Below are 26,699 nucleotides of genomic sequence, written 5' to 3'. Positions count from 1 at the left end.
ACCCGTGCTGCTAAGTGACTGGCTGGCGAACGGACACCTCCTTTAGCAGGCAATCCGACAGAGGAGGTGTCTACGGCAGAGGCCGCTTTATAACACAAAAGTGTAAATCACAGCGGGTGCGATTTGTGACGTGAACCGGCCGATGACGTCCCTTGAGTAGAATCCACTTGAGTCCACCAGATCGCCGCTAACAGTAGGCATGAATTACAACATGGACGAAGTGTAAGGACCAAATTAGCTGCTTGATCGCTGCCACAACCCTTGGGGACAAGCGACTAGCTGGCGAATCGACACCTCCTTTAGTAGGCAATCCGACAGATGAGGTGACTCCGGCAAAGGTCGCTTTACTTCACAAGAATGTAAATCATAGCGGCTGCGATTTGTGACGTCACCTGGCAAATGGCGTGTCTCTTGTCGATGCCACTTGAGTCCACCATATTGTCGCTTACAGCAGGAGTGAATTACAACCTGGACGAAATATAAGAACAAAATTAGCTTAGGAACAAAATTATAAGGACAAATTGCTTTAATAAAAATTAGCTGCTTGATCGCTGCCGCAAGCCTTGCTGAACAAGTGATTGGCTGGGGAACGGACACCGCCTTTAGTAGGTAATCCTATAGATGATGTGACTCCGACAGAGATCGCTTCACTTCACAAGTATGTACGCCCCAGCGGGCGCGATTTGTGACGATAACCTGCAAATGGCGTCACTCCAGTAGATGCAAATTGAGTCCACCAGATTGTCAATAACAGCAGGCGTGAATCGCAAGCTGTACGAAGTATAGGGACGAAATGACCTGCTTGATCACTGCCGCAACCCTTGCTTCCAAGTGACTGGCTGGCGAATGGACACCTAATTTAGTAGGAATTCCTATAGATGAGGTGACTCCGACAGAGGTCACTTTGCTTCACAATAGTGTAAATCACAGCGGGCGCGATTTGTGAGTGAGTGAGTGAAAAACTTTATCAGCTCTAGATTCGCTGGTCTTCTGCGGTCTTCAGATGGAATCGACCATCTTCTAGCACAACGGTCGGTTGCCCTTAGTCCAGGGCTCCGCTGGATGCTGCTGCCAGTTGTGCTCGCCGAATCAGACCTTCTTGGTCGACCTGGCGATCGCTGGAGAGCACTCCCTCCCATTGCTCCGCACTCGGGTTTGGTATAACGGGTACCACGTCTATCTTCTGGCATGCCCACGTTATGTGATACAGCGTGGGTGTTTCGTGGCACCAGGGGCATTTGTCGTGGTATTGTGTGGGATAAAGTTTGCTGAGTACGTTTAGGTTCGGGTACGAGCCCGTCTGTAGCTGCCTCCACGCGACACAGTCCTCTCTGCTAAGGAAGTTGTGCGCTGGTGGATACCGCTTTCTGCAGCCCTTGTAGTAATTTAGTATCGCCGAATAGTCTTGGGGTACAGGTTCGGTCCCCTCGAGGTTGCTTACGTTGGATGCTCGGTAATAAGTGTCCCCTCGAGCTATCCTGTCCGCCTTTTGGTTCCCTGCCACTCCCGTGTGTCCCGGCGTCCGTACTATCGTTTGCCTGAATGGTTCTTTTGTTTGTCGTTGTGTTATGCGGTCTCCGGAGCGGAGTATGCGGAGTGCTCCATGCCCTATTCTGCCGCGTAGGTAGTTGCGACACGCTGTTTGACCTGAACCGGGCAATGAAGTCACTGCAGTAGATGCCACTTGAGTACACCAGACTGCCAATAACAGCAGGTGTGAATTGAATTGTGAACCTGGAAGAAGTGTAGGGGCAAAATTAGCTGCTTGATTGTTGCCGCAACCCTTGCTGCCAACCGATTTGCTGGCGAACTGACACCCTTTAATAAGCAATCCGGCGGAGGTAGCTTGACTTCACAGGAGTGTAGATGACAGCGGGCGTAAATTGTGACGTGAGCCAGGAGATGACGTAACTTCAGTAGATGCCACATGAGTCCACCAAGCCGTCAATAAGAGGAGGTGTGAATTGCAACCTGGATGAAGTGTAAAGACGAAATTAGCTGCTATATCACTGCCGCAACCGTTGCTGCCAAGTGACTGGCTGGCGAATGGACACCCGTTTAATAAGCAATTCTGTAGAGGTCGCTTGACTTCAGAAGAGTGTAGATAACAGTTGGCGTGTGTTGTGACGTGATCCAGCGATTGGCCTCATTCCAGTAGATGCTACTGTATGTGTGTGTATGTAGTGACTTTTGAAGGAGAGGAAGAGAGAAGTGCAGTGCCGTAACTGTCTCTGAGAGGAGGACAACTCAACAACACTGCACAGGGAAAGGAGAGTGGGGAGAAAAAGATTAGGGAAAGAAGGAAAAGAAGGCGGAAAAAATAACAAGAGGGTTGAAGAAGCAACGCGGTGCTTACAGCCGCGCTCTCAGCTGCGTTTCACAACAAAAGTCAAGTAGGGCAGGAAGCACTTTTTTGACAATGGAAGGGTGCGCTGCCGGAAAGAGAAGTGCTCCCTCCGAGTCACAGGGCAGTCCCACGCGACGGTATGATGCAAAGAGCCCAGTGCGCTCAACATCGAAAGCCGGGCAGCGGAGCAGAAGGTGCTCAAGCGTCTCCTCCTCGCCGCAATCCAAGCACGCGGGGCTGCCTCTTCCGTTTAGTTTGTGCATTCTGGCGGCAGTGTTGTAGCAGCCGACGCGCAGCCGAAGGAGAAACAAGCGGTCCCAGCGGGAGAGACCCGCGCGGGCGAGGAGGCGAGGGGGTGTACCTGCAGCAACGCGCGGATCCGGGTGCTGCGCGCTTGATGATGCGCAGTATCGCCGTCTTGGCCACGTCGAAACGGGTGACGGAGCTGGCGAGGGGGAAGCGAGCCAAGAGAGCTTGCTTCACACCCGGGCAGGCCGATGTGCGCGGGGACCCACTGCAATGCCAAATCGCAGCCCTGATTTACGAGATGGCGCAGTTTTGATCCCACGCGCTGCACAATCGGAAGACCGGCATATTCCTTCCTCAGCATGGACAGAGCCGCACGCCAGTCCGGCAGTATCGCGGCAGACGAGACACCGCACTGCTGAAGAAGTAGGTCAGCCGCGAGGTCAATCGCCGCGAGTTCGGCGACTGTCGACGAGGCAGGAAAATGAAGGCGGCAATGTCGAGACGGAGAAATGTCCGGTGCCGTGCACGCGGCAGCGGTGGTACCTTCACTGGACACGGATCCATCAGCGTACTACTGTAGTCCATGTGACCGTCAATAACAGGAGGTGTGTATCGCAAGCTGTACGAAGTATCAGGACGAAATTAAATGCTTCCTGGCTGACGCAACCCCTGCTGCCAAATATTAAATATGACAATTAAAATAATGTTTATTTTTCGCACCACAAAAATTTAATTATGCGAAGTGGAGTGCGGAAAGAGCTGTAATTTCCACACCGTGACAAAGCCACAGGCCAATGTGTTGGCGATTACAGCAATAACAAACAGAATCAGTCTTTAACATTTGAAAAACTGTAGTAAAATGACGTAGTAAAATGACGGCGGCACGACGCTCTTTTCGGCACAAACTCACGCTTCTTCATGTACCAGGTGCTGCTCGGATTCTTCGCTGTCGTGGTGAACGCCGACTTCGCGGTGGAACATGGCTTCACCAAACCTTGGCCAGATGCTGCTACAACGGACCTGCAATCATCTGCTCGTGTCTTACACGGTCCGCAAGATTATTTGCTGGAAATCGTGTACGATGTCCGACGCACCGAAGAGGAATCTGCGCATCGGGGAACCTTTCCGGTTACGCTGCGCGCTGGCCATATAAAGGACCAGCCAAGCCTAGAGCGACTGTGGCATGACGCTCTTTTCGGCACAAACTCACGCTTCTTCATATACAAGGTCAGTTACCTAAATGGAACTAAGTATCATCGCTCTAGCAACGTTATGCTTTTAAGAGTGTCGTGCCCCATTAGCAAGCGACGAATGATTGATTGTCTTGAACATGCCAGCCCGTGCTTCGTTGATGCTCTACTATTCTCTCTCTACGACGGCTGCCTGACGCTTTCACAAATCTTACTCCTTCTATCGGGGGATGTAGAACTAAATCCAGGGCCCATGAATGCAGTTGAACGTGACCAAATGACAAACATTAAAAGGATTCTCTTAGAAATTAAAACAGGCCAGGAAACTGTCCCTTTGAAGTTCACGGAAATTACAACACAATGTGAATTAGAGTCCAAAATTACGGGCTTAATAGAGAAGACAAACAATGTAGAAAGTCGTATTGCTCGGGTGGAAAAAATGGAAGATAAATTGATGGCTAAACTAGACGACTTGGAAAATAGAAGCCGTGGACAGAATCTGGTCTTTTTCGGTGTACCTGACAGGGAGCATAACGAGACGTGGGAGGCGTCTGAAAAACGAATAAGTGGAATATGCAAAGATGTGATGAAACTTGATGATATTTCGGTTGAACGGGCTCATCGCGTAGGCGTTTTCAGAGAAGGCAAAAACCGGCCCATAGTTGCATGCTTTTCAAGGTGAAAAGCTAGAGAAAATGTCTAAAAAAACACTTACAGACTAAAAGGCACTTCATACAGCATCTCTGAAGATTTCAGCCGAGCCGCGCAAGAAAAAAGACGTCAGCTTTGGAATTATGCGAAAGAAAAAAGAGAACAAAGAAAATTGTGTTCGCTTGAGTTATAATAAATAGATCATCAATGGGCAAACGTTTGTCTGGGATAGCGACATGCGGATGCCAGTTCCGCTTCTGGCGCATGCGCGACTGGACAGAGGCAAATGACGCATTCTGAATTCCGTTCCTCCAAAAGATAACTCAGCACGTTGCTCGCAGCCTGAATGGCTCGCTGTCCTGCTTGTAAATTGTCGCAGCATAAAGAACATCTCAGTAAGGTGCCTGGTGGTGGTCTCGTGCTGACGATGCCCTCTCGGTGAGCGCATGTGTCCCGCCTCATCTTTTGAGAGGTTCAATACTTACAAGCTTTGTCTCGCAAACCATATTTATTTCAAGGGAATTTTCCATGTCTCAATAATTTCTCTCGTCGTATTCGAGTGCTGATTGCCGTGTTATAGTTTGTTAACGAAGCTTTCCCCTCAAGTCTAAATATTTTAAGGCAGTTTGTCGTGTGCGTATCATGGCCACGTACGCTTATATCGCCTTCCGTTTCTCTACCACGGTTGCGCTTTAAAACCACGGCGCTGCAATTTTACTTCAGAGACTTTCCTTTCCTTCCTTCTTCTCCGCCCTTAAACTGGCTCTTTTAACTACTACACGCAGAGACAAAGCAACAGCGCGCGCATTAGATCTCATAGATGAGATGAATATTTACTATTATTCTTAGGGTTATAATTGTATTCGAATGCTGATTGCTGTGCTATCGTTTGTTAACGAAGCTTTCCCTCAAGTCTAACTATTTTAAGGCAGTTTACCTTGTGCGTATCATAGCCACGCACGCTTATATCGCCTTCCGTTTCTCTACCACGGGTGTGCTTTAAAACCACGGCGCTGCAATTTTTGCTTTCCTTTCCTTCATTCTTCTCCGCCCTTAAACTGGCTCTCTTAACTACTACACGCAGAGACAAAACAACAGCGCGCGCAGTAGAGCCCATAGATGAGATGAATATTTACAGTTATTGTTAGGGTTACAATTATATTAGAATGCTGATTGCTGTGCTATCATGTGCGTATCGTAGCCACGCACGCTTATATCGCCTTCTGTTTCTCTACCACGGGTGCGCTTTAAAACCACGGCGTTGCAATTTTGCTTTCCTTTCCTTCATTCTTCTCCCCCCTTAAACTGGCTCTCTTCACTAATACATGCAGATACAAAGCAACAACGCGCGCATGCGATCCCATAGATGAGATGAATACATACATACATATATATATATATATATATATATATATATATATATATATATATATATATATATATATATATATATATATATATATATATATATATATATATATATATATTGTCACAAGCTGTCATGAACCACGCCTGCCGCGCAAACAACCAGATGAAAGAAAGAAGAGAACGACGTGAGCCAAGCTGCCGCGAGACCGCTCTTCAACAACCGCGCCTATCAACCAGATTCATCTGGTGCTGCATTAAAACACCTCGTGTGTAACATTTGGTGGAGCTGTGCGGGGTAACTCCCACGACCTACAACGGAGCCACCAGCACAAGAGCTACGCCGAAGCCGTCGCCTCGCCGGACTTTCGCCGTCGCGCTCAGTCATGGCCACAGAGCAAAATACCCTCACCAGCAGTGCCTCGGCGAGCCCAGTCCCTATCCAGCACTACCGAGAGCTACGCACGTTCTCGGCGAAGGCAGAGGAAGATGTGGATGAGTGGTGTTTGAACCGCACCGATGGCACCGGCTGTTGGAATCTCAGCGCTGCCACCAGCTGTCGGAACCTCAGTGCTGACGCCCGTTATTGCAACTGGGTCGCAAGCCCCAAGGGTAGCGTTGGCCTGGCGGCCTGGGGCACACTGGAAGCATCCGAAGGTCCCAGCAAAGCATGAGGCGACTGCTAACAGAACAACTTGTTTATTCTAGCATCGCAAAGAGCGGGCGGTCAGGTCGACCGAAGTAGAGAGACGGGAGAGGACGTTACTCAACAGAAGAAATCGGAGCCTCTCTCTTGGCGTCCGGGGGCCGCTGCTCTTATACTCTCGGAGTTGAGAGCAAGAGGGAAGGTCATGGGACTACACCACGTGACAGCGGCGACGGACGGACTGAGAGACACGTTGGAACAAGGAGGTGACGCATCAGACGGGCCGGCGCCGGTCAGACCTCCTCGCTTCACACTGGGGGAGCTCCTCTCCCCGGCTGCCGCGCTTTGACAAGCGTGGGCACACACACACACACGCACACACAAAGACACGTGGCACTGAACATGCCGGGACGCGCTCGCCGGGAATGCGTCGCGGCCGCTCCGAACGGGCCAAAATGTCCGCCGCTTGGAACGAAGCTCCGGCGTACGTTGCATCCGCGCTGGCTTTACCGCGCGTCGTAGGCGAAACGTAACAGACCGCCCCGCCGGGGGAGGGAGATCCCGATGGTCAGGGGACTGCATCCGCTGTCCGGAGGGATGTCGCTCAATGATGCTCATTACCGAAGTCGGTCGTCCCTCGGCGTTTCTTGAGCGCAGCGCACCGAGAAGGCCTCGTTCTCACGTTCAGGTTCACAGAGGACACTGCAAAGTGACTTCGGGAGAGTTCTCATTTTTCTCTCGTTCTCAGCAAGCGTTAGAACTACGCCGAAACTCAGCCGCTCAGTCAGCAAGCACGGCACAACCCTCACTAAGCCATGCCAGGCTCTTTCCCCTTTAATACTACTGCCTAGTTCCTTACAGTAGACTAGCAGCACTCAGAACGCGTCCACAAATCGGAAAATTGCACTAGAAAGCACATCATCACTTTGAAACACTACACAAAAGCAATATGTTAAAAATCCTACCTCAGGAAGAAAAACATCAATAACAAACAATTTTGAGGCTGATTCCCACGTTAGGGGCTTCGACTTAAGCCATCGGCGTTACCGTTGAGACTCCCCTTTTTGTAACGCACCTCAAAGGAATGTTGTTGCAAAGCGAGGCTCCAGCGCAGGAGGCGGCCATTTGTGAAAGAGATAGTCTGCAGCCATTGGAGAGGGCAGTGATCCGTTTCGAAGCATGCGAAACGGAGATCGCAGCGAGCGACGGTACACTAGCTGGCGAAAACCCTGTAGGCGCATGCGGCGCGGTCCTCCATGCAAACGTCACCCCAGGCAGAAACAGCTCCCAGTCAGTTTGCTGTTCAAACCACAATGCTCTCAACACGCGCTTCATGACGGAGTGGAGCTTCTCAACGGAATTCGACTGGGGGTGGTGCACTGAACTGTGTAGCAGCTTTACCCCGCACCTTTCGAGAAAAGCTGTCGTCAAAGCGCTAGTAAACACTGTGCCCTGATCTGATTGGATTTCCGCAGGAAAACGAACTCGCGCAAATATGGACAGCAGTGCATTGACTATCTCAACTGAGCTGAGTTCTTTAAGCGGCACTGCTTCAGGGAACTTTGTCGCTGGGCAGATCACAGTCAAAATGTGTCTGTACCCCGTGGCTGTTACCGGCAGAGGTCCCACTGTATCAATAACGAGCCGTCTAAAAGGCTCCGTAATGATAGGTACCAACTTCAACGGCGCCCTCGATTTGTCCCCTGGTTTGCCGACCCGCTGACAGGTGTCGCATGTCTTCACAAAGTGGTCTGCGTCCCGAAAACACCCTGGCCAATAGTACTCTTGCAAGAGACGGTCCTTAGTTTTCTTAACTCCTAGGTGTCCGGACCACGAACCCCCATGCGACAAGCGCAACAGATCCTGACGATAGCACTGAGGCACGATCAGCTGATCGAACTCCACTCCCCTGCGGTCTATATACTTCCGGTACAGGACCCCACCTCTTTCCACAAAGCGAGCATTTTTCTTGGCGACACCTTCCTTGACAATGCAGCATATGTTTTCTAGGCTGCCATCCTTCTTTTGCTCGGCTATCAAAGCCGACCGGCTGACTTTTAGCAACCTATTAAGTCCGTCTGACGTAGGCGCTATGAGCAAATCTTCAGATAGCTCTTCTAACTTTCCCGCATCGGGCATTTCCTCTCCAGTATCTGGTGCCTTTAACGCTACAGGCACAATTTTATTTAGTTCGGACGTGCTCTGAATATCAGCTTGCTGCGCCTCTGACCCTTTCTCATCGTTCGACAACGTCGGCCCCGCAACTACCGCCTTTGCAGCGAGCTCCCGAACCTTCGATCTGGTTAAGGCCTGAACGCTAGCCTCACCAAACAAAAGCCCCTTCTCGCGCAGGAGGTGATCGGACCTGTTCGAAAATAGGTACGGGTACTGGGGGGGCAGCATAGATGACACTGCCGCCTCCGTCTCAAGTGCTCCGAAAGGACCTTCAATGAGCACTTTTGCTACGGGCAGACACACGCTATGAGCTTCCACGGCTTGCTTGATCCATGCGCACTCGCCCGTGAACATATCGGGTTCTACGTAAGAGGGGTGAACTACATCCATCGTAGCTGCGGAATCGCGAAGCACTCGGCACTCTTTCCCGTTCACGAGGAGGTCTCGCATGTAAGGCTCGAGAAGCTTCATGTTCTCGTCAGTGCTGCATAACGACAAAAACACGACTTTTGTTTTTGTTTCCGGACACTGCGCCGAAAAGTGACCCGGCTTCTGACACGTATAACAAACGCGCGCTTGCCTCGTCTCGAACCGCTTTCTGCGTTCGGCTTCGGTTGCCGCCGTCTCCTTACGTTCGGTCGGACTGCTTTCACTCGCATCCGCACTACGTGTGTCCCCCTTTGCTCTCATGGGCGTGAACTTCGGCCTCTCAAACTTGGAGCCAAATTCACCCTTTTGACCGTCCTTAGCTCCGCGAGCCCGACGCGTCACAAACTCTTCGGCTAGCTCAGCGGCTCTAGCCACCGTACTAACGTCTGGCCTGTCCAAGACCCAGTACCGCACGTTCTCAGGTAACCGACTATAAAACTGTTCCAGCCCGAAACACTGCAGAACTTTCTCGTGGTCACCAAACGCTTTCTCTTCTTTGAGCCACTCCTGCATGTTTGACATTAGCCTGTAGGCAAACTCTGTATATGACTCACTTTTGCCTTTCTCATTTTCTCGAAACTTCCGACGGAACGCCTCCGCGGACAGCCTGTACTTTTTTAGCAGACTCGATTTCACTTTGTCGAAATCCTCTGCCTCCTCTCTATCCAAGCGAGCGACTACGTCGGCCGCCTCGCCGGGTAACAAAGTGAGCAAGCGCTGTGGCCACGTTTCCCGAGAGAACCCCTGCTTCTCGCACGTTCGCTCAAAGTTAACCAGGAACAAACCAATGTCCTCTCCAAGCTTAAACGGCCGCATCAGGTCAGTCATTTTAAACAATACTCGTTCTCCTGCACCGTGTGCCTGATTTCCATTACGAGCGCGTTCCATCTCCACCTCGAGACGCTTCATTTCCAAAGCATATTGACGGTCGCGCTCTCTTTCTTTCTCTTGTTGCTCTCGTTCTATCTGTTTCTCTTGTTGCTCTCGTTCTATCTGTTCTTTACGTTCACGCTCAACTTTTTGCTCTTTAAGTTCGCGCTCCTGTCTTTTTGCAGTCTCCCTCTCCTCAATGGTCTCAAGGCATTCCGACAGCTCGTCATCCTCAGCTCCTAACTCAAGAATAACCCTTAGCAGTTCTGGTTTTCTGAGTTTGTCTGAGACATCCAGACCCAACTCTCTTGCAAGCTCCAACAATTTCGGTTTGCGCAACGACTTCAAATCCATGGCTGCTCTGAATGCTGCTTTCTCTACTGCCTACTATTGTCTTGCCGCAACTAACCCGGCAGCAACGACAACCACAATTACCAGCTCTGTTTCTGACACTAACAAAAGCCTCGCAAACCTCAGAAGAAGAAAGTCCCGCACTCACCAAACCTCGCAGCCAAGAATTCAGCGCAGTCGTTCCGCTGCAGGCAACCAGTCATCACACAGGGCTCGTTGCACTGCTCCCGGATGGTCGTTGTGCTGCTCAGCATACAGTCAACCGCATATCTTCGCTGCTGGCCTCCGTTGTCGCGATCCCACCGCTGGCAACCAGATGTTTGAACCGCACCGATGGCACCGGCTGTTGGAATCTCAGCGCTGCCACCAGCTGTCGGAACCTCAGTGCTGACGCCCGTTATTGCAACTGGGTCGCAAGCCCCAAGGGTAGCGTTGGCCTGGCGGCCTGGGGCACACTGGAAGCATCCGAAGGTCCCAGCAAAGCATGAGGCGACTGCTAACAGAACAACTTGTTTATTCTAGCATCGCAAAGAGTGGGCGGTCAGGTCGACCGAAGTAGAGAGACGGGAGAGGACGTTACTCAACAGAAGAAATCGGAGCCTCTCTCTTGGCGTCCGGGGGCCGCTGCTCTTATACTCTCGGAGTTGAGAGCAAGAGGGAAGGTCATGGAACTACACCACGTGACAGCGGCGACGGACGGACTGAGAGACACGTTGGAACAAGGAGGTGACGCATCAGACGGGCCGGCGCCGGTCAGACCTCCTCGCTTCACACTGGGGGAGCTCCTCTCCCCGGCTGCCGCGCTTTGACAAGCGTGGGCACACACACACACACGCACACACAAAGACACGTGGCACTGAACATGCCGGGACGCGCTCGCCGGGAATGCGTCGCGGCCGCTCCGAACGGGCCAAAATGTCCGCCGCTTGGAACGAAGCTCCGGCGTACGTTGCATCCGCGCTGGCTTTACCGCGCGTCGTAGGCGAAACGTAACAGTGGCTAACCCATTACGAAAGGGTAAGCCAATACAATAACTGGAACGCTGCCACTCAGCTTAGGAACGTTGTTTTCTTCTTGGCCGGCACGGCGTTGGTATGATACGACAACCACGCGGACATGCTAACTACTTGGACACGCTTCGTTGAGGAAATCAAAAAGTGTTTCGGTGACTCGGACGCAAAGAGGAAACGTGCGGAACTCACATTAGCCCAGAGAGCTCAGGTACCCGGCGAGACTTGCACTACCTACATCGAAGAAATTTTGAAGCTGTGCCGCACCGTCAACCCTCAAATGACAGAGGAAGATAAAGTGGGGCACGTGGTAAAAGGAATAGCGGAAGACGTGTACAACTTCCTCATTGGTAAAGAGAACTTGCACACTGTATCAGAACTGATACGGCACTGCCGTACGTTCGAAGCGCTGAAGACTCGCCGAATTACACCAAAGTTTGGACGGCTGGCCAATGTAACGACTGTAGCAAGTGTTGACACGAGTCCTCTGCTCCCAGACCTTTCGTCCGCCATCCGCCAGATAGTCCGCGAGGAGCTCCAGCGACATGACGAACAGGCACGTTATGCGGCGCCTCGTTGCAGCTCCTCCGTTTTCCGAGACACTTTTCGGGAACCCCCTTCGGCTACTTGGAACCACTCGGTGAACGTCGCGGATCTTATCGGCTCCAGAGACGAACCGCATTACATTACGACCGAACCACCACGCAATGATTCGCCCCCTCAACGTTTTGATCCACGCCCACGCAACTTTCGTCCACGAAGACTCGCCGCTACCTACGACTTTCAAGGGGAAGAGCCTCGTTACCCTCAACCGATGTCTTCGGCAGATTACTTCAATCCGCATTCTGAAGTTCGCCCTTCGCCAGTGTGTTACTGCTGCGGCATGCCTGGCCATATAGCTAGGTACTGTAGCCGACGCCGAGCATCAAACTACGGATCGTCAGCGCCGACTACGTGGTCTAGCGGTCGTACACTGCGCACTCAGTGGCCAGGAGACTCCTCTTCAGGAAGCCACTTTCGAGAGGACCGATGCACCGCCCAGGAGACCTACTTTGGAGCAGAAAGAACCCGGAACCGCTACCGCTCCCCTGCCTCCGACCGTACTCTGACGCCACCACCAGCCTTCCGAGCCTCCCGATCACCATCCCCTCGGCCGCGATTCACGTCACCATCGCCTCGGCGCCGTTTCGTGTCGCCCCCACCGGGAAACTAGCCAGCGCGGCCGATGGAGGTGAGGTCGCTGGAAAATGTGTGCTGCCGACTCAACTGCCTCCAACTATTTTCATGCTAAAGAATAAGGTTCATGTACAGATTGATGGGGTCTCCACAATGGCTTTAGTCGACACGGGAGCAACTGTCTCGGTCATGAGTGTGGGGTTTAAAGGCCTTCTGGGACGCAAGGTTATGTTTCGTTGGGACCAGTGCACAAGTTTCCGTGGAGTCAGTGGTGAAGCATTATACCCGGTTGGTGTGTGTAACGTGGATGTGTCTTTGGGTGGGAAAGTTTTTAATGCAGAGTTTACTGTTCTTCCTCGCTCCTCGCATGACGTGATTCTGGGGATTGACTTTTTGCAGTTGTGTGGTGCGAATGTTGATTGCCGGACGGGAGAACTCAGTGTCGACACCAGTGTTTCACCTGTGCTCTTTGAAGGTGAAGCTTGCCCGGAGAGTGTGCTGTGCGTGTCTGAGGATACAGTTGTGCCCGCCTTATCCGCGATGCGTGTTGCCGTCGCCTGTTCATCTCCGACTCCTATCTCGTTCGATGCTGCAGTGGAACCTGTACATCGGAACTGCCTCAAGAAAAACGTATTAGTTCCGCACTGCGTGGTCTCAGTGACCAATGGATGCGCGGGGCTGTGGGCGCTAAACTGTTCCACTGAAGCGGCAGTGCTACCTCAAGGCCTAAAGATTGCCACGTTTCCGACAGACTCTCCCGTATCGGTGGCAGTACTTGCGGAACTCCCCGATGAAGGAGCAACCAGTGTCTCGAGCTCCGGGAGCTCGAAGATACTTTCCATGATTGATAAGTCACTCAGCGATGATGAGCGTCGAGTTTTGATGGCCCTGCTTACGAAACATACCTCGGTATTCGACTTTGCGCAGCACAATGGACCGCCATCAATTCCTGCGTCCAGAACTCGTCACCGCATCAACACAGGAGCCGCCCAGCCAATCCGACAAAAACCCTATCGTGTATCCCCATCAGAACGCAAGATATTCAGTGATCAGGTCCAAGAAATGCTATGCAAAGGCGTCATTCGAGAATCATCTAGTCCTTGGGCAGCCCCCGTAATATTGTTGAAGAAGAAAGACGGTACGTGGCGGTTCTGTGTTGATTACCGTCGCCTAAACGCCGTTACTAAGAAAGATGTATATCCGCTCCCCCGAATTGACGACGCCATCGACTGTCTCTTTGCGGCATCTTACTTTTCCTCAATCGATTTACGGTCAGGTTACTGGCAAATTCCTATACACAAGGACGACAGAGAAAAGACAGCATTTGTAACACCCGACGGACTATTCGAGTTTAACGTGATGCCTTTCGGGTTGTGTAACGCGCCCGCAACGTTCGAAAGGTTCATGGACACGATATTACGCGGCTTAAAATGGGAAGTTTGCATGTGCTACTTAGACGATGTTGTGATCTTCGGGCGAACGTTTAGTGAGCACAACAAACGTTTGGATTTGGTCTTGAACTGCTTGGAGAAAGCGGGTCTTGTGCTCAATTCAAAAAAATGCCGTTTTGGGGAACGGCAAACTCTTGTGCTAGGCCATCTGGTCGCTAAAGAAGGCATCCGACCAGATCCGCAAAAGACTGCGGCCGTAGAAGCATTTAGAGTACCCAACTCTGTCAAGCAGTTAAGAAGTTTCTTGGGCTTGTGCTCCTATTTTCGCCGCTTCATTCCCCAGCTTGCTGACATGGCTCATCCCCTTACACGCCTTCTCCAAAAAGGCATTCCCTTTGAATGGACTGCAGATTGCGACTCATCATTTCGCCAGCTCAAGTTCCTGTTGACATCCCAACCAATTCTTCGCCACTTTGATCCTTCATCACCAACTGAGATTCACACCGATGCCAGTGGCGTAGGCATCGGTGCTGTGCTAGTTCAGCGTGTTGGCGACCGAGAGCACGTGATCTCTTACGCTAGCCGGTCCTTGAGCCGCTCCGAGTGCAACTACACAGTCACCGAACAAGAGTGTCTGGCGGTCATCTTCGCCGTGCAACGGTTTCGTTCGTATCTCTATGGGCACCCCTTCACTGTCGTAACAGATCATCATTCGCTATGCTGGCTTGTGAATCTGCGGGATCCCTCAGGACGACTAGCGCGCTAGGCCCTCCGTCTACAGGCATACGATTTCGTTATTTGCTACAAAAGTGGTCGGCGGCATGCTGACGCTGATTGTCTCTCTCGGATGCCACTTGAAACAACTGAATGTGATGCGGACAATTTTGATGAGTACATCGCTTTTGTGTCCCCGGAATTTCCGGATATGGGTACCGTCATATCCGAGCAGCACAAGGACGAGAGCTTACAACCGCTCTTAGCGGCAGCACAGGAGTCACCTGCGGGCAGTCGCTTTCGCCTACGGGATGGTGGCGCGCTGTATAAGAAGAGCTACTCGACCACCGGTGCACGCTACCTTTTACTTGTCCCCACGAACCTTCGCCACCAAGTATTACACGCCATGCACGATGACCCAACTTCCGGTCATCTTGGTTCCACACGGACCCTCTACCGGGCTCAAGAACGTTTTTACTGGCCTAAGATGCGGAAAGATATCGAACGGTACGTCGCCAGCTGCTCTAAATGCCAGCGCTACAAGCGTCCGCCACAAGCGTCACATGGCCTGCTTCAACCAGTTCCCCCTTCTAGCGTCCCCTTTGAGCAAGTTGGTATAGATCTTCTGGGCCCTTTCCCGCGATCCTCCAAGGGTAATCGTTGGGTTATCGTTTGCGTAGATCACCTTACCCGCTATTGTGAGACCGCCGCATTGCCATCGGCCACAGCTACAGAAGTTTCTATCTTCTTGCTGGCTAACACTATACTCCGACATGGACCTCCTCGCATAGTAATCAGCGATCGTGGGCGACAGTTTACCGCGGACGTGGTTGAAGAAACCCTTCGTCTGTGTTCATGTAGCTGCCGCCATTCTACGCCCTACCATCCACAAACTAATGGTCTGGTCGAGCGCACAAACAGAACGCTTGCCAACATGCTGTCCATGTACGTCGATTCAGCACACAAGAATTGGGACAGTATCTTGCCTTTCATTACCTATGCCTTCAATACCGCGAGACACGAGACCACTGGTTACTCACCATTTTTCCTTCTGTATGCTCGTCCGCCGCGCTACACCCTCGACACAATATTTCCCTACTTCGCTCATGACAACGAATCAATTGATGAGCTCCTATGTCGAGCAGAAGAAGCGCGACGCCTCGCTAGGCTACGCACCATAGCATCGCAGGACCGGTCCAAGATACGCTATGACGGGCGTCACCGCCACGTTTACTTCGATCCTGGTGACCTTGTGTGGCTCTGGACGCCGTTGCGGAAGCGTGGCTTGTGCCAGAAGTTTCTCGCCCACTACGTCGGCCCTTACGTTATTCTGGAGCGCCTCAGCGATGTAAACTACCGCATTGCGCGTCTCACGAGCAGTGGACGACGCTCGGCCAAGGCTGAAGTGACACACGTCGCGCGTCTTAGGCGTTACAATCCGCGAGATGACTGACTCGCCCGGCGGGCTTCGTCTGCCAGCGGGGAAATGTCACAAGCTGTCATGAACCACGCCTGCCGCGCAAACAACCAGATGAAAGAAAGAAGAGAACGACGTGAGCCAAGCTGCCGCGAGACCGCTCTTCCACAACCGCGCCTATCAACCAGATTCATCTGGTGCTGCATTAAAACACCTCGTGTGTAACAATATATATATATATATATATATATATAAATATAGAACGTTATCCCTCATAGCTCTCGTAGTATAGCCTTCTGGGCCGTTTCCTTTCTTTTTTTTTGTTCTTGCGAAAGTAGTCCTATTAGGGTTATTATAATTACACGAAGGTATTTCGCCCTCGTCAGCAGCAGTCCTTGAGATAGCTATTCTGGCGGCTAGCTTCCCACGCTATGCGTGCCGCCCTCGCACCTGTTTAAGCTTTTCCTAGACGCTAGAGCTATACTACTATGTCCGCGCAACCTTGAGCGATCGGAAAGCGCGCTTTCCCCTCTTGGCCGGCGGAGAAGGGAGGCTTCGTTCCGGCCGCGAAGCTCCCCACATCTCAGTAAGGTGCCTGGTGGTGGTCTCGTGCTGACGATGCCCCCTCGGTGAGCCAATATTTCCCCCCTTATCTCCCCCCCCCCATTTTCCCAAGAAATTATGCCTTCCAACCACTAATTATGAGGCTCGGAGCGTAAGTATGAGGTTCGGAGCAGGAGCTATGGCGCTTGAATGTAACCTGGGGCCTGACGAACCAACCGACTGAGCTATCTTTCCGGGCAACGTCCAAGGGTCATGAGTTCAAATCACCCGTCATGTTCCTTCTTTCCGCTTTTTTTGCTTTCTTTTTAATGTCTTTTCCTTTATTTTATGACTGAACGGGAACCCTCTTAAAAAATTATATACATCCTCAATAAGGTATGGCGACACATGTGCAAGTCATAAATACCAGGTTCTCTAGCCGAGTGCCATCCGTGCGGTATAACCGAGCTCAGATTGGTCAACCTTAACTGATCAAGTAGGGCACCACTCTAGGTTAAATGAAGCGTACAACTCCTGTGGGACCCGCCGTGGTTGCTCAGTGGCTATGGTGTTAGACTGCTGAGCACGAGGGCGCGGGATCGGATCCCGGCCACGGCGGCCGCATTTCGATGGGGGCGAAATGCGAAAACACCCGTGTACTTAGAATTAGGTGCACGTTAAAGAACCCCAGGTGGTCTAAATTTCCGGAGTCCCCCACTACGGCGTGCCTCATAATCAGAAAGTGGTTTTGTCACGTAAAACACCATAATTTAATTTTTTAATTTAACTACTGCGGGGACGGTAGAGTATCCGTCTCCCGTGCAAGAAGACCGTGGTTCAAATCCCGGTGCCGCGGAATTCTCCACCGGAAAATGCAAAAAAAAAACCGTGTATTGAGAAAATTGCCCAAACAGGCCTGGAGTGCGGCCTGATCCCGGTGACCAGAACCGGTAACGCACTCTATCACCAGAGCAGGATTGGCCACCCTGGTGCAGTACTTGGCCACAACCTTCCATATGAATACAACAATCAAACCCCAGGCCCTCAGTCCCCAGCAGCCGCGAAGCAACTGACCACGGCGGCGGTCAGATCTGTGACGCTGCAGAGAGTGCTAAGAATACCTGGCTCCGGACAGGCCGCCATTGGAATCTGAACCTGGCCAGGTTTAACGTAAGAACGTTATCTAGTGAGGCGAGTCTAGCAGTGTTATTGGAGGAATTAGAGGGTAGTAAATGGGATATAATAGGGCTCAGTGAGGTTAGGAGGACAAAAGAAGCGTATACAGTGCTCAAAAGCGGGCATACTGTGCTACCGGGGCTTAGCGGAGAGACGAGAACTAGGAGTCGGATTCCTGATTAATAAAGAAATAGCTGGTAACATACAGGAATTCTATAGCATTAACGAGAGGGTGGCAGGTCTTGTTGTGAAACTTAATAAGAGGTACAAATTGAAGGTGGTACAAGTCTATGCCCCTACATGCAGTCATGATGACCAGGAAGTCGAAAACTTTTATGAAGACGTGGAATCGGCGATGGGTAAAGTCAAAACAAAATACACTATAGTGATGGGCGACTTCAATGCCAAGGTAGGCAAGAAGCTGGCTGGAGGCAAGTCAGTGGGGGAATATGGCATAGGCTCTAGGAATAGCAGAGGAGAGTTACTAGTAGAGTTTGCAGAACAGAATAATATGCGGATAATGAATACCTTTTTCCGCAAGCGGGTTAGTCGAAAGTGGACGTGGAGGAGCCCGAATGGTGAGACTAGAAATGAAATCGACTTCATACTCTGCGCGAACGCTGGCATCATACAAGATGCAGACGTGCTCGGCAAGGTACGCTGCAGTGACCATAGGATGGTGAGAACTCGAATTAGCCTAGACTTGAGGAGGGAACGGAAGAAACTTGTACGCAAGAAGCCATACACAATAGAGGAATTCCGGATCTAGCTACAGATCAGGTATTCGGCTTTAACTCAGGAAGAGGACCATAGTGTTGAAGCATTGAACGACAATCTCATGTTCATCATTAAGGAGTGCGCAATAGAAGTCTGTGGTAACGCCGTTAGACAGGAAACCAGTAAGCTATCGCAGGAGGCAAAAGATCTGGTCAAGAAACGCCAATGTATGAAAGCCTCTAACCCTACAGCTAGATTAGAACTGGCAGAACTTTCTAAGTTAATCAACAAGCGTAAGACAGCGGACTTCAGGAACTATAATATGGATAGAATTGAACAGGCTCTCAGGAACGGAGGAAGCCTAAAAACAGTGAAGAAGAAACTAGGAATAGGGAAGAATCAGATGTGTGCGTTGAGAGACAAAGCCGGCAATATCGTTACTAATATGGATGAGATAGTTCAAGTGGCTGAGGAGATCTACAGAGATTTATGTAGTACCAGTGGCACCCACGACGATCGTGGAAGAGAGAATAACCTAGAGGAATTCGAAATCCCGCAGGCAACGCCAGAAGAATTAAAGAAAGCTTTAGGAGCTATGCAAAGGGGGAAGGCAGCTGGGGAGGATCAGGCAACAGCAGATTTGTTGAAGGATGGTGGTCAGATTGTTCTAGAGAAACTGACCATCCTGTATACCCAATGCCTCATAACCTCGAGCGTACCGGAATATTGGAAGAACGCTAACATAATCCTAATCCATAAGAAAGGGGACGCCAAAGACTTGAAAAATTATAGACCGATCAGCTTACTGTCCGTTACCTACAAACTATTTACTAAGGTAATCGCAAATAGAATCAGGAACATCTTAGACTTCTGTCAACCAAAGGACCAGGCAGGATTCCTTAAAGGCTACTCAACACTAGACCATATTCACACTATCAATGAGGTGATAGAAAAATGTGCAGAAAATAACCAACCCTTATAATAGCTTTCATTGATTACGAGAAATCGTTTGATTCAGTCGAAACCTCAGCAGTCATGGAGGCATTACGGAATCAGGGTGTAGATGAGCCATATGTAAAAATACTTGAATATATCTATAGCGGCTCGACAGCCACCGTAGTCCTCCACAAAGAAAGCAACAAAATCCCAATAAAGAAAGGCGTCAGACAGGGAGATACGATCTCTCCAATGCTATTCACCGCATGTTTACAGGAGGTATTCAGAGACCTGGAGTGGGAAGAATGGGGGATAAATGTTGATGGAGAATACCTTAGCAACTTGCGATTCGCTGATATATCCTTGCTTAGTAACTCAGGAGACCAATTGCAATGCATGCTCACTGACCTGGAGAGGCAAAGCAGAAGGGTGGGTTTGAAAATTAATCTGCAGAAAACTAAAGTAATGTTTAACAGTCTCAGAAGAGAACAGCAGTTTACGATAGGTAGCGAGGCACTGGAAGTGGTAAGGGAATACATCTACTTAGGGCAGGTAGTGACCACGGATCCGGATCATGAGACTGAAATAACCAGAAGAATAAGAATGGGCTGGGGTGCGTTTGGCAGGCATTCTCAAATCATGAACAGCAGGTTGCCACTATTCCTCAATAGGAAAGTGTATAACAGCTGTGTGTTACCAGTACTCACATATGGGGCAGAAACCTGGAGGCTTACGAAAAGGGTTCTGCTGAAATTGAGGACGACGCAACGAGCTATGGACAGAAGAATGATAGGTGTAACGTTAAGGGATAAGAAAAGAGCAGATTGGGGGAGGCAACAAACGCGGCTAAATGACATCTTATATGAAATCAAGAAAAAGAAATGGGCATGGGCCGGACATGTAATCAGGAGGGAAGATAACCGATGGTCATTAAGGGTTACGGACTGGATTCCAAGGGAAGGGAAGCGTAGCAGGGGGCGGCAGAAAGTTAGGTGGGCGGACGAGACTAAGAAGTTTGTAGGGACGACATGGCCACAATTAGTACATGACCGGGGTTGTTGCAGAAGTATGGGAAAGGCCTTTGCCCTGCAGTGGGCGTAACCAGGTTAATGATGATCCAAATGATTACGGCGGGATTTAAACAGAAGAAAAAATCTGCATCTTTAGTTCGAATATGATTGTAGTATAGGTTATTCTTCTCGATTCCTAAAAGAAGCTCTGAGCTCATCTAAGGTTTCCGAATTTGGTTCCTTTGCTTAACGAGGATAGAGGGACAGCTGCCCCTTCATGATGTTCAACCAGCGCCAACTCGCTCAAATGTCGATTTTCCTAGCTGCATATATTGGTTTATATATTGGTTTTAGAATACGAAGAAATATATTATAGGCCCAGTTTGCATGGCTGCATTTAAACCCATCTGCCCAAGAAATATATTGAATTTTTTCCCGAAATCTGTACACGTATTCATGTGTATTTATTGTGTAAAGTGAGTTGATTTGGGCCTCTTCCTACGTACACGTATTTCATAACAAAGGAATAAAGGTAGGTGATCACTGAGATCATAAGCGAATACACTAACTTTGTCGTTTGTATATTTATGTTTAATTAAGTGGTCAACCAGCAATTTCTTCCGTCTTATAACACAGTGTAATGATGAAGTCGAAGGTTCGACGGAAGCCCGTCTGGTCGGGATGAAACATGGAGCAACCAAAATAAGTGCTAAAAATGAATAAATGTTTAGGACGTTTTGGCTTCACTACGGAAACCTTGTTCACAATGGGTTGAAGGAAAGTTCATGGTAGCTTATGAATTCTTCAGGACGTTATGCAAGTAGCACGTGTACGACGGGGAGAGGGTTCCCTTACTTTGATCTGGCGAGCGACGTGCTTGGACGTGTTTTCTAGTGATTTGTTTATTATTTGTCGCTGAGTGCTAGTAACACACGGTACAAGAAATCTCGCACCCTTCGGGGCTTATGTCGTATGTAAGCAATAATATTTGTCTATCTAGCATGTCTTTCCACGACGCGCGCGTGGTACTTTCAGGTAACGAAAGCATGCACTTTATCAACGTGACATCGCAATTTTGACAGGAATGTAGTAAGCGTATGGATAGTGAGAGAGAAAGAGAGATAAAAGAGATGAGAAAGGGCACGAGGTTAACCGGAAGATAGATGTCCAGTTCGCTACCCTGCAATGGGGAAAAACTAAGGCGAGACAAAAAGACTTTTAAAAAAGTGCACACATGAAAAGACTTTTCAAGAAAGGAAATGCAAACAAAACCGATGCCGATTTTTAGTTTGGGAACAAGATATACCCTAAATGGGGAAACATTTAGAGTGCATTATTAATGAGGCGTTACGACGTGAAAGGGCTCGTGCTAGAATTACCCGGCAGAGTTTCAAATCATATACCATATTTTCCTCAATTTCTCGCTAGATGAAGCCCTGTTCTCTGTATTACTGACGCCGTAAACGTTTTCGAGCACTGCTTCATTATTTTAGCTTGGCTTAGTATTTGCTTTTCATGTCCTTTCTACTGTGTCTGTGTCCGTGTTTTGTTTTGGCTTTTTTGCACATTGGGTTCGACAATGCAATATACCACCAAGCACAAGCAAAGACCCTTGTGGCGTCTTGAAAGCCACTATAATAACCATAAGATGGTCAACTCTCTGCCAGCACGAAAGGCCGAAAACGAGTTTCTGTATTTAGGCCAATGTAGGATATATTTTATTTGGTCATATTTTTTTTCCAGCGAGTACCACGTCTTGTCAAAAAATTGTAAAATGCTTACTCTCTGTTGAGGGAGCTCATCTGAGCCAGCGCGTCGCCGTCCGGCATGATGACGACAAACTGACACGAGCTATGGCTCTCTCTGCCTTGGAAGCGCAGCCCGTAGTAGCGGTAGTCGCTTACCGGGTATTGTTTGATCCTCGAGCGCACCTCAGAGAGGAACGAGGAAGAGGAGATGTTTTTCACCACCTGTCCAGAAAGAATGAACAGTAGACCATTATAGCCATCCTTCACGTTTGTCAGATTTTTGTTCTGTTAACGTTATTGTCCTTAACGACCACAGGAGGGGGTTTAGTATTTGTTAAGGGTTTTTCTTATGCATATTCCAAATATGCACGTCGTTAATTGTGTCTAAAGTGATGAAACACATGCCGTTAGATTGAGGACAGGCAAGTGATGGGAACAATTTCAGGGAAATGCCGTTCCACTCTTTGGCAGTTCGACGAAGGAACGAGGAAGAAATGAGCAGCTCGGGCACGCCGGCGTGTTATTTGCATGTGGAAGACCCATGCGGCAAGAGAAGCGTGCTGCGGGTACGATGTAGGATGCATGATGAAGAGCACTGTAAGCGAACATGTGACACAGCTGAAGATTAAGAATACGTCGGCGATTAGACAGAGGTCTTTACGCAGTACAATCACACAACACACTTTCACAGTATGAGATTCATGTTATATACTGCGAAATGATAGAACGTAGAAAAGCCTGAATATCATGAATGCACAAGACGATTAGTTGCTTCCAACTGTGGTTTTATTGCAACCGCAGCTAGCGGTATTATACATGCGTGCTTCATAACCATCGCTTGTACCACAGACTAAACAAGCAGAAGGCTAAACAAAGGACCCTGGTTAAGCTTTTCATGCCGAGAGGCTACGGAAGCGGTGATTGCGTACGCGTATTCTGTCCAACTGATAGGTAATTAACTTTCCAGCTTATTCATGGCATTATCTCAGCAACTTTTTTCGGAAGTACCATGCATCGGCACCGCTCGGCTAGGCAACCACCCACATGGGTCTCAGCAAGCACGCAAGAACCAGGCACTGTGTGGCATATCTGTTACGTGTGCTCGTGATAGCCCTTTTCCTTTCTGTTACGCGGCCCATATCTCACCCACTGTATGTGTGCGCCTGCCGGCACGATGGGGCGTGCATTCCTTCTGTAACCTGTCTGTCCGTAATTATCTGCAGCCAATTTGCTGCCACGCAATAAAACATGGGGCGTATTCCCTGGCGATTCGCTTCGGAAACGGTTCGCTGTGGCTGTTACATCTGGATTAGGAAATTCATAATAATAATAATATCCTTTATTTCATGAAAATAGTACACATTCAAAAAACCGGTCAGCCCAAGCCATGGAGGCTTGTCGGGCTGTACTCGGCAGTCAGCGACAAGTACTAAAAGAAATGAAATAAAGCATGGTTAGCAAGCCATAAACTGAAGCAATTTACAAAAAGCAAACTACAACAAAAAAGGAGGCTAGAACACAAAAGCAAAGTACCACAAACAAAACGTTGGCTACGAGCAAACGCAAGCTAAAAAAGATACAAAGTGAAACAGACAAGGATACACACTAATCTAGACCAAACGAGACTAATCGAAACTATAGGACGGGCTCTAGTGAATGACAACTAAACAGAAGAATAATTAGTTTTGAGGTACAGCTTGAGTGTCCGTTTTAATGAGATGGAGTACAGTTCAGTGGGTAACGAATTAAAAACGTTAGGAACATAATATTTTCTGGTAAAACGACCAAAACGGGTATAACACCGCGGGGTAGTGAACGTATTATGGTGCCTCAGTGGTCTGGCAGGAATCAACGGAAAAAGAAAATCGCTGTTCCAAAAATGTTTTATCACCACAGTTTGGAAAAATAATGCTTCAAATGAGGGTAACTGCAAAAAGGAAAATAGGTTAGTATTAGGAGGAATGGTCTCATTGTATGCAACGTTGCGAAGAACAGATTTCAGAATAGAATTCAATTTTGCGCGCCATGTAAATGAACAGTGATAAAATATGGTAATTCCGTATCTAAGATAGCTGTACACAAGTGCGTGAACAATGACTTTCCGGACAGAAAACGGGAACAGGTATCTAGAGTTATACAGAAGACAGGATACTGAACGTAGGTTTTTGCTAATACCTGTAAAATGAGTGTTCCATGTCATATGAGAATCAAACATGATGCCTAAATATTTTACATTAGTTGCGAACTCTTATGGTATGCATTTGCAGTTTATACAATTAGAGTTGTGAACAAAAGATGGCACAGGACGATCAATTTTTTTATCGGGATTATGAAAGCAAACTAGTTTTGTCTTTTGTCTATTAATTCCAATCCCGTTACTTGTACACCAATCCATTACAGACGTGGTATCTGCTTGAAGGTTATAAACGCATGTATTAAATGATGCATGAGTTGATAGAAGGACAGTGTCGTCGGCGTACTGGAATATGCAGCATTTTGGTACAATTTGAGGCAAATCATTGACGTATAGGTTAAATAAAAGTGGAGACAAAACAGACCCCTGGGGAACACCCGATTCTAACATTATTTTTGTACTGGAATAGTCACCTATGCGCACCACCTGAGAGCGATTGCTAAAATAACTAGACAATAACTTTATAAATGGGCCCCTGAAGCCGATTCTTTCTAGCTTATCAAGAAGTAATGTGTGAATAACGGAATCGAAAGCCTTACTTGCATCTAAAAAAAGAGCGCATACGAAGTCATTATTATCAAAAGCTGAATAGATAGCGTCCGTAAATTCTTCTAGTAGTGAAATAGTGCTTTTTCCCTGGATGAAACCAAACTGTGCTTGTGACAGAACATTATTTTTATTCAGGAAATTGGTCATCGTTACGAGCAGGTGTTTTTCAATTATTTGACTGATTGCAGGAAGAATGGAAATCGGTCTGTAGTTCTCTACTTTGCTATGAGAACCACTCTTATAGAGTGGCTTAACCACAGCCACTTTTAATTCGTCGGGAATAACGCAATGATCCATATACCCATTAATAATGAAGAGAAGGATGGATTCAAGCACAGAAAAATTACGTTGAATATCATGTATGGATATACCGTCTATACCAGGTGGTTTCTTAGGTCTAAAGCTAAATAAGATGCTGTGCAAGTCTGCTGCAGTAACCGGTGGCAAGAATGCCGATCGTACAGTATTAGGAACAGCGCTAGACGCATCTGGAGCAAAAGGCTGAAGATGTGAAGACACTACAGAAAAAGAGTAATTAAATTTTTGAACGGCTGACGTAAGGTTGCTGAAATGTTTTGCGAATACTTCTTCTAAAGGTTGATTGGTGTTTCGTCCGAATACTTCATTAATAGCTGACCATGTCTTTTTGGGGGAGTGTTTGCTTTCATAAAAGGTCTTGGTGTAATACTGACGCCTTGCCGACCGAATCATGGCGTTTACCCTGTTCCGGAGCGATCTGTACAGATCTCTAAGGTGTGTATTGTTCGGGCAACGCTTACAACGTGACCAAAGGGCATCTTTTTCTTTAATAGCCGTCAGTATATCGCACGTTAGCCATGGAAGTTTGGGGTTGCGTTGTTTCACGGTGATTGTTTTCTGGGCGGCAATTTTTAAAGAACGGACTGCATCAACAAAATGCGTATAAGCGGTGGACGTCGTGACATTACGTAAAAATTTGGTCCAGTCATAATTGGCCACAAGACTGTCAAATTTAGCGATATCAAGGATGTTTAGGCGTTGAAGGTTAGGGCGGGATCTAAAGGGAACTTGAAACGCAAGATGACAGCCTACAAAATAATGATCGGCCAGTTTACACTTTACTACCGTTGAAACAGTGCTAGCCAATGGAGCTCTTACATTCACATGGTCAAGGCAAGATGACACCATTTTGCTTCCAATGTATTCCTCTCGCGTGTAGGCACTAATGGTTGGACTGACTCCCCATTTTGACATAATGTTAAGGTACTCGCAAACCACTGGCCTTGATGGCGATAGAGTGTCAATATTGATGTCCCCAATCAGACAAAGTAGACTATTTGGTGATAACGAGTGAAGAAGATCATTTAATTCTGTTAAAAATAAATTTGCATTTTCTGAAGGAGGCCTGTAAATAGAAACTAGACTGATATCAGCATCAGGCACTACAATCTTTAGCGCAACACACTCGGCAGAGATGAATTTTGTGGCGAACGATAAAACTTTTAACCTTTCATGCACAAACACCATGATGCCACCTCCTCTCCCTATCTGTCGTGTGAAAGAATAGCTGGAATATTGCTTAAGCGGAAATAGGGGAACTAAATCGGCATGGATGTTGATTTCCGTTAGGACGATTACATCTAGTATGTGGTCAGTGTTATGGAAAAGAGCAAGAAACTCGTTCCAGTGACGACGAATGCTACGAATGTTCATGTGTACAACCGAAAAAGCTCTGTCCCCTTGAAGCGATAGGCTGCAGAAGGCAGCTAAATCATTGCACTCGTGAAAGACAGTGTTCATTGCCGAACAAGCCTATCAAGGCTGGCAAAACCATTGATACGTATTAGAGGTGTGCCTTCTGATCTT

The 26,699-nt window shown here is 48.7% G+C and overlaps 1 protein-coding gene across 5 annotated transcripts in view; it reads right to left on the bottom strand.

Annotated features, from left to right (window-relative positions):
* Positions 1 to 26,699, bottom strand: part of LOC135918847 (glutathione hydrolase 1 proenzyme-like) — a 607,262-nt gene that overhangs the window by 150,272 nt on the left and 430,291 nt on the right. For 4 of the 5 annotated variants that reach the window (XM_065452525.2, XM_070525368.1, XM_065452526.2 and 1 more), the window contains one exon: positions 22,146 to 22,333. In XM_065452525.2, the coding sequence (XP_065308597.2) occupies positions 22,146 to 22,333 (188 nt within the window). The remainder of the gene's footprint in view (positions 1 to 22,145; positions 22,334 to 26,699) is intronic. The other variant, XM_065452527.2, reaches the window with a different exon arrangement.

Source organism: Dermacentor albipictus, chromosome 9 (genome assembly GCF_038994185.2).
Source record: "Dermacentor albipictus isolate Rhodes 1998 colony chromosome 9, USDA_Dalb.pri_finalv2, whole genome shotgun sequence".
Classification (NCBI taxonomy): Eukaryota; Metazoa; Arthropoda; class Arachnida; order Ixodida; family Ixodidae; genus Dermacentor; species Dermacentor albipictus.
Note: the sequence above shows the minus strand (reverse complement) of the source record. Positions and strands in the feature narration are given on the sequence as shown.